This window comes from Merops nubicus, unplaced genomic scaffold, assembly GCF_000691845.1.
Source record: "Merops nubicus isolate BGI_N331 unplaced genomic scaffold, ASM69184v1 scaffold31416, whole genome shotgun sequence".
Lineage (NCBI taxonomy): Eukaryota > Metazoa > Chordata > Aves > Coraciiformes > Meropidae > Merops > Merops nubicus.
The window spans coordinates 91,039-103,904 of NW_008617482.1; the positions used below are offsets into that span (position 1 = coordinate 91,039).

Sequence of the window (12,866 nt, forward strand, 5' to 3'; positions counted from 1 at the left end):
GGATGTTGTATTCTCCCCATTTATGAATGGGAGGGTGGGAGGTCTGCTTTTTGATATTTGTGCTGAACAGACATCTGACACTGACCGGGCCAAGCACAGGCATACCCTTAAGATAAGAAGATACATGAGAATCCAACTAGGTCCCTCACCTGAGGCACTTTAGGGGATCTGGTTATAAATGGAGACTGAAAGGCATGATGACAAGGTAATAGCACAATTAGGAAAAAAAGAGAGAGGGCATTTTAAACTAGTCAAAACCAGACAAATCCTGTTATTAATGAGAATCTGTCACCTACAGGTCATTGTATCATATGTCCTTGGGTAGCTGATTAAATGTGAGTTTTTAGGAAGATGGGGGAAGAAAGAGGAAAGTTGTAATTTTTGTTATTTTTTTTTTCCCCCTCTATCTGGGGCTACTAGACCTGATGCATGAACAACAATTACTTACACACTGTCAAGGTATCAAAAGGCCAGCCAAAATATTTGAACTACGCTACTATGGGCAAAAGGACTGGGAGATGGAGACAATCGATTAGAGATCTTTGACATTCCACTTGTCTATATGCTCAATTTTTCAAGGAAAGGAGTGTTTCATGTGTATTCTCCTTGACTCTGGATGCCAGTAAAGAATAGTCCCGGCAGACTGAAAACTCTCATTTCTTCTCTGCCAGAAGAGTAGCCTCTTTGTATCCAGGTGTGCATGTAAAGGAAGAGGGACAATGAACACATTTTGCAGGTGTCAGTCAGACTGTGGAGATGTTCCTAGGGAATGAGGAAGATAGTATTGATGAGAATGGTCGTGCCTTTTTGTGAGTAATCATCTATCAATATTAGCTGTATTTTATTTAGTTCTTCCTCTCCCTTCCAATTCCAGAGATTTCTAGCTCTTGGAGTTTCTCCATGGCTGATGCATCTAACACCCAGCTCTGTTTCTGGAATTATTCTTCTGATACAGGAGTGCTTGCTTATCTGTGTGATCAGGTGGAATGCTTAGATCTAAGTCTGCAAGAAACATGGTGCTGATCACTTTTCATGTTGCTATATATAACAGACTAACTTACCTGAACAATGAGTGTGCAATTAATAACCTTTGTGCATCTTTGGGTGGTTTTTAACAGCAATATTTCAGCACCTTTAAAAATCTTATATACTGCAGTGAGACTTCTGGCTTTATATCTAGCATATTTCTGCTCTTAATTACTTTCATTGCTTTCAAAAGCTTTATGTCAGCAGGGTAAACTTGGGCAGAAATTCTTGCTTCTGTCCCCAAACAGAGATTAGTCTTTTAGCAGCAACACTGTCTGAAAAGTAGAGAGGCTTCCTTACCTAATCTAAAAAAACCCTAGTTTTTCAAAATTAGTCTGTAAGTCATATGTGGGAATAGTTATTTTTAATAATCACTTGTACAGCTCCTGTGACAAGCATTATCTAACCAGTATTATTTATTTGCTAGAATCAATATTGTTTAATAACGTTCCATAAACAGTGAAGTCAAGGTGGTCTTTTCATTATAGAAACGTAGAGCCAACGGTGTCTCCTTCTCCAAAGAGCCTACTTTCTAAGAGGCAGTCTAACAAATGGGCTTGACAAGCAAACAGACAGAACAGCTGGTAGGACGGAGTAATATTGATCACAGCACAGTTCAGTGTAGGCTATCTGGAAGAACAGTGAATCAGTTGATGGTGTCTGAAAGCAGTTGGTTCCCCATGTCTGCTAAGGCAGGTGAAGGCACGCGATATAACAGCAGTTCTGATTTTGACAAGAAGTTCCTCCCATTTGATAAAAGTGGAGAAAAATACAGATAAATGTAGAGGGGTAAGAGAAGGAGGGGGTGATTGCAGTGGGGTTTTGTCTTCACAAGGAATGTTGATCTCGCATAAGCCAGCAGTATGAATTGTTGAGACAGTGTAAAGTCTGAGAAGCTGAATGTTTGTGGTAGAAAAAGGAAATAATGTGAAGTTAGGTGAGATCAACAGAGTGACATGGAAAAAAAATTACCTGTGTGCACAGTTCAAGTTTTTAATGGTCAAAGTATGAGGATACCTGGTGTGGATGGAGAGGTCTTGGTACTAGGACAAACAGCAATTCTTTTGGCATAGGTTTCCAAGCTGTTAGAAATTCGGAGAAGGGGCTTCAGCAGTGGTGATCTGATGATCAGTAATGATGATCTGATGCAGTCTGGCAATAAAAAAGAAAGAGGATGCTTTGATGTTTAAAAAAAAAAATATCACATGGTTTTCTCGGTGTTGTTTTAGCTGAGCTCCTGAGGAGGCTTTCTGGTCTTTATCCTTGTATACTGATGGTAGGAGGTTGTTACCTGCATGTTCTATTAGTCTCTTAACTGTTGCATATATTTTAAAGAGCAGAAAACTACCACCAACTGGCCAGTAGCTGTTATGATCTACTCATTGCAATAAAACGTGATCTGGGTAACATCATTGTCTTTTTGAATTAGTGTGTTCTACAAAGTTTATCTCTTCATGCTAAAAAGAAATTGTGCTGTTGCAGAGCTGTCAAGATTGCTATAAATCACTCAACTATGGCAAAATTCCAGTGTCGTTCTAGGAGTATGGTAGAATAAACATTTATGCTCATCTTTCTTGTACAGTATAATACAGATTATCCTACAACAGACAGATCTCTTAACAAAAACTACTGCTAGTTACAGAGAGCTAGATCTGAAGTTATTGTAATTTGAATTGTTTTATTGAACCCTTTTGGAGCATTTAAGGAATCACAACCTGCATTTTCTATGGTTTGGTAGTAGAGAAGCAGAAATTACTTCCTTTGCCAAGTTACCCAAACTGGTGTGGAACTATTTTTTTACTACGTTTTTCCCTCTGTTTCTAGTTATGTGGTGAACATAGGACTGATAGACAAGCTGTGTTGCTGTTTCCTCTCCGTTCAAGGCCCCGTTGATGAGAATCCCAAACTAGCAAGTTTTCTACAAAATGCCACAGCAGTATTGCATGGAATATGTCAGCTGTGTTTTGCTGTCAATGGAAGGTAGGTGCCCTCGATCTGTCGTCTCTGGTACGTTCATCAGGCAGCAGCCGTTGTAACTCCATGTGAACTCTGCGGGCGTGGAACCAAGCATCCTGATGAGGCTGTCCAACAGAACTGTTCTTAGACACACAGTAATAACTGGAAAAGAGCCAGTGCAGGGAGCTTACTCTGCTCAACCTTTCACCACTGTGAAACTGCAATTTCTAATTACTGAACTGCAGTTAGTTACCTACATTGAGTCTTGAGTCTTCTAAGTCATTTCTCAGAATTGCAAACTTCATCTCCTTTACTCATCATTGCACAGAGGGTTTTAGCACTGCTAATTTTTAAATGTCCAGTCCTAAGGACTTCCAAAAGAGGTATTTTATTATCAGCTAAAGTCAACTTTTAATTTATTTGTCTTCAGAACAGCCTAATTCAGCTCCTGTTCTTTAAAATACCACTGTCAGCAAAGGCATTAGATTTTTGATATAGAATTCGTAGAGATTTGTCTATAAAGATTTGTCAGTGAGTTTTCTAATGCAAGGTGTTTTTGTAACCTAACCATGGTTGTGGGGAGTGAGCGCAAAGTACCTGTCTGCCAACAAATCTGGACTTGTATAATCTACATTGCAGGACAGCCTGACACAGTGAGAGTCAAAATTTCAGAGCTTTGCATGTACTAGAACCTACCACCATTAGACTGTTACACGTGTCAGGAAGAGGTAGGGCTGACAGAACTTCACAGTGAATTCCTGAGGGGTGAAATGGTGCTGGGGTTGAAAAAACAGTGTTAATAAAACATAAAATAAGAAACAAATCTGTAGGTAAGAGCTGTTGCTGGTAAGCTGGGGACACAGGCACACAGAAAAAGAACTGGAAGAAATATGAGCCCAGAGAGATCTTACTGAAATTTCCCTTTCTGAAAGCTGCCAACCTGGCTTTTTGCATTCCAGGACTGCGCTGCCAAAAGTCAAATGCATACTAAAAAAAATAAAAAAAGAGAGAAAAGAGAAAGTCACTCTTTTGTTAGTGGAATAATAGTTCTAGCTACAAGAGTGAGTAACATAGTATTTGCAGTTTCTGAAGCAAGTGCATGCTACACCCAAATAATAGACATCTTTGCACTCCAAAATAATACAGCACTGTGCAAATACTTCCTGCAAGAACATCTGTCCTTTTTAGCAGAAGAATAATTTTGGAGGATTGAGCGTTTTTCTTCACAGTTATGCTAAAAGTATCTGATACCACCTGCATTTCACAGCAGTGCTTTGGATTTTATCCAAAGGTGCAGATTGTTCATCTGAGTATGGAAAGAAATAGAGATTTCAAAACTGGTGTCTTTCACTTTTAGATCAAAAGCTTTGGTGTAGCTGATTAGAAGGGCAGTTTAAATTAAATGTCTTTAGTCACCTGAGCCCACTCATTTTAGAAGCAAATGCAGAGTGCAGTTCTGTCATGTTACAGAAGGTCTTAGTTTTCAAGGTGATTTAAATGGAAAAAGATACTGCCAAATACAGATTAAGGTGGCAGGAACAGCTCAAATTTATTGAATTCTTCAATGTGTCACAGTACAGTAGTACATGCTGTGTAATACATGATCTGCAGCAAAAACGGCAGCCTCTTTGTGGTAAATACAGATTCGTTTGTGGTAAATAGTAGGAGGAGGTAATGCAGCCTGTTCTGTCAGAATCTGACATTTCTTATTCTGCAGCTCAGATGATACATGCTTGGGCACCAAACAAACATGCCATATTATATAATCTTCTGTACATCAGAGTAACTAACCACTCCGATCATAGAATTTTTAGAGTTGTTACTGAGAGGAGAAAAGTCTAGTAAGTACTACCAGTGCTCTGACATCATACCATGAAAAGAAGTTCTGCCAAAAATCATATCGGGCTTTCACCATTGTTGCAAGAGCAATTCTGGATTGTTCTTTTGACATATCCTCCTATATAGAATGCTTCCAGGCTGAGAACTTTTTTATGCTCCCTGACAATAATTGTCGGAGACACAAAACTTTTTTTTTTTAATAGATCTACATCAGGCTGTTATCTGTCATATAAAACATTGTCATTCCATATTAAAATGCATTAGAGTATTTTTACACAGTGCTCTTCATACTGTGTGCAGGTCTTAGCATGCTGCACTACGAACTGGCATAGTGGGAAGGTGATAGGGTAATAGACCCTGGGTGGCTAACACCCCGAGACCACCTCAGGGCTCTCAAACCATCCACAGTCCCTCCAACAATAAAAGCCTTTATGAGCTAGGAATGGCCAAGCCCTGCTAGATCCTCCCCATTTGCTTTCAGGCACCACCAGCCTGTTAGGAACTTTACTGCCACTGTAGTCTGTGATATCCCCAGAGGGCCAGAAGTTTAACCCTGTAACTCAAGTTTTAAACAATTAAGAGATCCTGTTCTGTGGGTACAGAGTATGTTAGTCCATTTCTGGAGCTGTGATGTAGGATGAGCTGTCGGGCTAGACATTCTTATCTCACTCACAAGAACATTTCGTAAATCTCTCAAATTTAGCAGAATATTTCTGAACCAAGCTCTGAATTGATACCCAGTGTTTGGAAAACAATTTTTATTGGCAGAGAAGAGAACTGTCAAGTACCTCCCTGCACATATATCCATCAGGCCAGATGTCACAACAACGGTGATTGTTAGAGAGTAGCCACAAATTGCATCATACATAAATCTCAGCGTTAAGTATTAAATGAGACCTGAGGTTGATATAATGTAGATGATTAAATTTTAAGACATAAACTAAAATGATTTTTTTTTATTCCCATGTTAGACTTGGAATGAAAAGTCCAAAATTATGGCGTTAGATACAGTAAAGTCCTGCTAATGTAGAAACATAAATCGGAGGATTCTCCATTTTAACATCATAAAAAGTTATGGAAATGAGAGAAACCGTTCTGAACATATGTTATCTTATTATAAGAGAGGGATTTTCTTTTCATTAATGGTCAAGGTCTTTAAAAAGATTTAACTTTTATATTGATCTTACTTTTCAAATGATAAGTTTTGATACTGGCTAATAAATGCTAGATTGATCCTTTTAATTGAAGTTTTGCTGTGGATGTAGTAGGACATTTTCCAAACACTGTGTAATACACATCAAAGATCATTTGTTGAAAGCATTAACAGCTTGTAACCCTATATCAACCTTGTTTTGATGATTTTTGTACCCTCACCTATTACACAGTGAGAATTAGTGAGGGCTACTTGAGACATTCAGCTGGAAGTCTGATTTTCCTGTGTGGTATCCATTGCTAACAGCAAGTTGAGACCTTCTTTCTTCATTGGTGACTTAAATAAAAAATGTGTATGAGAGCTGAAAATAAGGTGTTATCCCTTGTTGCATGTTGTGAGAAATCATAAAATGCAGCACATCTGAATATTGAGCTATCTATTTGCTGAGCAAAAGATGAACCTGGCATTTGGTAACTTAGGCTTGAAAACTGGGGCCATAGTAATGCTTAACTGTCTTTTGCTCACCATTAAGAGTAACAGGAGCCAGAATTGAAAACAGAGACATTTTTATTAACCTGAAATCAAGCAAAATGTTAAATGTACTTTATACAGACTAGCAGTGGTTTAAATAGCCATATAAATCTGCCCTGCAATTTGTGTCCAATTCCAGATGTCCAGTAGCAACATTCAGGATGAGAGCCTTGTTTTCCAGAGTTTGTTCTCATAACTATGAGAGATATAAGGTCTATTTTTGGCCCTTGGGTCCTGAATACCCATATGGAGCATGCCTGACTTGTAACCACAAGACAGAAAACAATGAACAGGCATGTAATTCAAGGAGCATTAATAAAAACATGGCCATGCTGCCCCAGCTCACCATTCCCTAAAAGCAGGAATGAAGACTAAGTGCGAAAATCTATGGCAGGTCCTTCATCAGCATAGCAAGGATCTTGCTTATGTTCCTGTCTTTCCTTGTACTGCCCAGTGTTCATCAAATCTATAACCCTTTCTTACCTGTAAGTTTCTGGAACTAAGGTTTCTGTCCAAGAAGTTTAGATGTTGCTCTGTGGAGGTCTATTGTTAATGCCTTATTTTGCTTTTACCCATTAGTCTGAATCAAGAAGTTCATACTAACCACAGAGTTAATGCAAACAGCAGGAGCAAATGATCGGCAGTAGTGCGGTGTAAGGGTTAATCACTGAGGAAGAATGTTCTCCCTTAGAGCACTACCTTGGACTAGCAGTAACATACACACAAGGAGGAAAATGAGTTGTGCCAAGGGGAATGTTGCGAATAAAGTCTTTCAACTTATGTAGCTTCTTGGGACAGCAGCTTCTTCAAAATTTTGCTGGTTTGATGTAAGAAATATCTGCAAGCTCCCTTGTTAATCTAGGAAAATAGTATATCATAGCAGTACAGTACCTACATTGTCACTGCTGTACGTTATCTCAGAACAGTAGTGGAATACATATAAATCTGTGTCAGCAGCTAATGAAGTTGTGGATTACAAGCTGCAGTGGCAGAAAGCTGCAGATATACAGGGTTTGATCCGGGAAAATAGTGACTGTCATGCCTCAGATACGAAAGGAAGCAGGGCTGGTCTGTTTTCAGTTTTATTACAGTAATTAAGATAATGTCTGTTTTGGCTGCTGGATGGCAAATCAGATGCAAGTCTGCCTGAACACTGGCTGTACTTCCCACCACTTCCAAGGGACAGCAGATCCAGCAAGGACTGTAAACTAACTAAAACTTGTCCTTAAAATTACTGATCATCTTCTTTTACACGGTACTGTGATTCCTAGCTTGACAGTGTGAATTATAACAAGGTCTGACAGGTGCTAAATACTTCTTTGTGCTTCTTTTATTATTGCTTTTCCTCTTTATTTTGACATCTCATTCTAAATAAAATAATTTAGAAGCAAAAAGTACAGCTATTATTTTTTAATTCTTAATAATAATTTTTAAAAACCCAGATTATTGTAAGCCTTTTGAAAACTCACACTTCATTTGGCTCTGTGTTTTTAATCAGGAGTATGTATTTCAAATATACAAACATTATACTGTCTGCCCTTGGAGAAACTTGTCTGCTTGTTAGCTCAGCCAGTTTTTAAAACAATATATTTTCAGATATAAACAGTTTGCTCATATTGAAGCTTGGAGAAATTGTAGTTTTATACTTGTTCTGCAGAGTATGCTGTTTCTCATCAAGCTCTATTGAATTCCTGTTTTTAGTAAATAGTGGTATATTTTAAGCAATGAAGTACCACTGTTTAGGATCTTTCTTTCCTGGCCACATTTTTAAATTCTAAAAACCTTTTTTGTAAATCATAAACCCCGTACCAATTCCTGAGCCTCGTTGAGGGCAGAAGCTGAAAATCATAATGGCAACCCATAATGAAAATTCTCTGCATTTCATAAAACTTTTATTTTTAAGATCCTGCAGTTTTTTGATCGTAATATAAATATTTGCCCGTTTTTCTGTGTTAAATATAGAGACTTGGTAAAGTTTGAAAGCCTATCTGTTTTCCCAGCTATATAAGCCAATGTGAAAAATCCAGCAAGTCTTGCTTCCCTTCAGTGATTAATGGAAAGGGGTTTTGTCTATACTGACTATTTTACTTTGGCAGCTGTTACAGACTCAAGAAAATAAGCTTCTTCAAACAGGAGAATTAAAAGGAGGTATGTTTCTAGGAATCTCTTCTCAGCTTTAGTTTTGTAAAACCTAGATTTCTTCTGCAACCTTGTCTTATGATATTAAGGGGTTTATGGCTTTTTACTTCAGTCCGTGTCCTGACAGCACTGAATTTGCACTGGATTTGCCTTTGAGATGGACTAAAAATCCACTAAATGTATAAAATCCAGTTGTACACAGCTGACAAAAATCGCTTAAGGCAGCATACGCAAAGTTTATGCTTTGTTTTCCAGCATCTCGTATATGCTTTTTTCTACTTTAAAGTCTATAACCAGTATGAATAACGTCTTTTGCCTTTTTTATTGTAAATGTTTAGGCATAAAGTGATTATAACTGACAGTTAAAACCAAAAGGAGACGGTGGCCTCTCCATATACATATTAACTGTAATACAGGGAACATCAAAAAAAAAGCATTTCTAACAGCTCCTTCAATCCACCAAACCTAGCAGACAGATTTCCCCACCACCTTTGTCCTGTGATATATCTTTAAAATTCCTGGTCTTTTCAATGAAAAAGAATACTGCTTGCATTTTCAGCTATTTTACAATTGACTTTTTTATGTATATTTTGATTCATTCACTGCTCCAGAGCAGCACAAAATGGTAGAAGGATTTCATCCAGCAATGTAAGCTTTTTCATATGGAGTTGTTTAAAAATAATGATGGAGTGAGAGTTGAAAGCAAGCTAACTTTAACCTTTGGTAAAATTGCTCAATCTTCTCATCACAAACAGTCACAAAAAAATTCTGTGGACTATCATATACTGTAATTAATTCGGGGTTATCACTTGACCATGAGTGGTTTTTCTCTTTTGTACTGTTGAAAAAGCTAAGATTGAAATGAAGGAATATTATCTGGCAAAAGCAGACGCGCTCTCATGTGATACTGTGGAAATAAACATTCTACTTACTTGAGTGTATTTAAGTGACAGTTAGCACATTTTGGCTACTGCATACTGAAAAATAAATAATTGGACATCAGAAGGTATTTTAAAAAGAGGAATATTTGGGAGTCCACAGGCAAAAAGCAAAGTTGTAGAAGTTGTGGTCCCAGAGCTCGTGCTACTTTTGCAGCCATCCAGGTTCACATGCCAACACTACTTGAAGTTGTGCAGCAGAAATAGTCATAAAGTCACAGCTCGCAAGGCCAGGTGATGGTTCAGGAAGTGTCTCTGCTGACTCCATTCAAACACACTCACGTAAAGACCGCAGAGCTTCAAAATGAAGATTTTGAACATGGATTCCAGGCATAGGAAAAGGAAAGCACTGCCATAAATTGTTGTGCAGCATAGCCCCATCCAAAACACATTTAGAGCTCCAGTATTTTTTCCACTTTTTTTGTTCTTTACAGAGTAAATGTTAGGGTCATTATGAGTGTTACAAACCACCAGCTGAATGGTTGTGGTTTTTCTTTTGTAGCAGGTAAGTGGCATCAAATCATAATTGTAATAATTTTTTTTATTTTCTTGAGCTTGTCTTTCAAATGTTACTGTGTGTATTTTGAAAGAATCCTGTGCCAGTGATCTTCAGAAGGGCTGTTGCAGCTGGATTTGTGGCACAGTTTCTTTCAGGATTGTTAGGAGTTCAGTTTGCTACCACAGTACTAAACAAACACCCCATTTTTGGAACCTGTACAATAAACTCAGGCATGTTTGTCTCTGACTGAGTCTCTACAAATGGCTGACCACTAACTTGCAGAGTTGTGGTGGAGGTCTGGTGGTGACTGATGGTAATGGAGTCACTTGTGTAACAACAGAGGTGTTGGAAAATGGGCACAGCTACGTTGCTTTTGTTTTTACTGTGTCTTACCTAAAGATCTGATAGCTTCTTTTGAATATTTGTGATGCAATTATGCAGTCTCATGTGGTTTTTGTGTGGCACGGATATCACTAAAGTAGAACCAGGACATTTGTCCTTGAGGTAGCAGCACAGGATTCTGTACTTAAAAGCTTTTTTCAACAATATTGAATGTTCACAGACTGTAAATAGAAATAACTTAGAAAGAAATGGTACCCATAAATGCTGATCTCAGATTAGATCATTCCTTATACGTACGATGTAACTGGTAAGAAGCAGGTTAGATCTGGTTATCAGCCTTGCTGTATAAAGCAGCCAAGCGTTGCTCATGGTTTTAGTGCCCACTCATGCTGCCTTACAGAAGAATTGTATCCATAAGAAAACAGTTATATACTAGCTTTCAAGTTTGATATAAGTGCAAAAGTGGTGGTTCACTTTGTTGCTCCTTCTCTAGGAATACTTAAGCTGTATTTGAAGTTAACCTAGTATCAGGGCTGCTTTGGGGGCCTAGAGAATTCCTGTTCATTATCCTTCTCTGCCTGTTTCTCTCTCTTTGCCTTTGCTCCAAGGAAGCAATGGTGTGCTGTTACAAGTAGAAATTCTCTTTGATAGACATTGGTTTGGGGGGAAGTACTGCTTTCTTACGTGCTTTTTTTTGCTTGACTAGAAAAAGTGCAAATGGTAGAACAAGATGATGATCACCAAAACTGGGTAGTTGCTGAATTCATGGTTTAGTTGTTCCATTGAAGACAAGTGTCTGTATCATAAAAAGCAGGACTAGTCAGCCTACCTACGATCTGTTTTGGAACCCTCACTGGAGCAGAGCAATGTGTGTAACAGATCTGTGATGCAGATACTGAAAAGATTGTTTAGAGCCCTTCTGGTCAAGGAAGAACTCACTGAAAAGCTCCTTACTGATTCTGGTCAAAAGGAGTATTTTCCAGCCCTCTGAGTCTATTCTGTGTTAAACTGGGGTTTTCAAAGTTTTAGAAAGTTGTTCTTGTTTCCACTGCTTTCCCATTTCCTTCACATTTAGTTGTTATAAAAGGGAAAGCTAACTGCTGTCTAATTTGTCCTTTTGTAACATTTTCTCAACTCTCCTATCATATTTTCCTTCAATTATAAAAAAGAATAAAACATAGGTTCAGTCTTTGTAGTCTCTTTTGATATTGACACTTTTTCCTTTTTTTTAAGATGGAGACATAATAGGGTTTTTTTTTGAGATGGAAACATACCAAAGAAACCTGGTTTCTGTCTGCACAAGCTGTGCTGGTCTCGAGCATTTTGCATTATTTGTGCCTTGCTATCATACAGTCTTCCATAATAACATCTGACTGAAATAAGTAATGTGTTTTGTTAGCTGCTTAACCACTTCGTTCTTAAATTCCTGCAGAACTATTTGATTAAGATCATCTGGTCCTAGTAACTTACTTTGCTACTTAGGTAGGCAGTTTATTCCAGTGCCTGCAGCCCGTCACTGAGGCAGGAAGAGGCTCCGGGGAGTTCTCACACCTCTGCTGGCTGCTATTGCAAGAAGGAAAGATGAGCATAGGCTGCTGACCTGAGACAGAGCTTGTATGGAGCCACTAAAGTGCTCAGATTTCTGCATGGTCTCGTGCTGGTATTGTGAACCCATTTTGGGAGCGAAGACATCAATATGTGGAGAAAGATACTTAAAGATACAGCTGCACTGCAGTTAAAGAGAGCTTGAGACAGTGCTCAGATTGTTGAAAGTATTTTCTGGAAATGTTGTGGTTTCTTGACACATTAGACATGGTGGTTTGTCCTTTTTAACAGTTTACTGGTTTTCTAACATTTGGCTTATTGCAAGTACTGCGTCCTGCACAAGTGTTCTCACCAAGTGCTGCTCTCCTCCTCAGACAGCTTAATGTTTCTTTGACAGATCTTGGAACATATTTGACAATACACGTCAAGACCTCACAGGACTAACAGCAGTTCTTCAGTCTACAGATCTGGTTGGAGTCTTGCATATGCTGTACTGTGTTCTTTTCCACGGGACAATTTCAGATCCAAACACTGCAAGTCCTAAAGACAGCTATGCAGCGAACACAATCCAGGTTGCCATTCAGAGTTTACGTTTCTTCAATAGCTTTGCTGTTCTTGATCTGCCTGCCTTTCAGGTAACAGATATTTTACAACTTTTACTTAGTGTGAAAATGGTAGCTATTGCCTATAATTTTTAGCTAAGTTTTGTCTTTAGCATCTTAGTTATTGAAGGAGCTTTCACAATTAAATGTTTAAATTTTCTTCATGCATAAATGGGTAACTTTTTATTTCCACTTTGTAGCTATGGCTAACAGATTTAACCAAGAAGTGAAAATTTAGAATATGCGAAATACCGAATCCACTCCATTGCTAATACTATTCAAAAAACTCTCGCTTT

The 12,866-nt window shown here is 38.3% G+C and overlaps 1 protein-coding gene across 2 annotated transcripts in view; it reads left to right on the forward strand.

Moving 5' to 3' along the window:
* SCAPER (S-phase cyclin A-associated protein in the ER) overlaps positions 1–12,866 on the forward strand; it is a 124,122-nt gene that overhangs the window by 87,162 nt on the left and 24,094 nt on the right. For both annotated transcript variants that reach the window (XM_008943171.1, XM_008943172.1), the window contains exons 22-23: positions 2,851–3,006; positions 12,366–12,603. In XM_008943171.1, the coding sequence (XP_008941419.1) occupies positions 2,851–3,006; positions 12,366–12,603 (394 nt within the window). The remainder of the gene's footprint in view (positions 1–2,850; positions 3,007–12,365; positions 12,604–12,866) is intronic.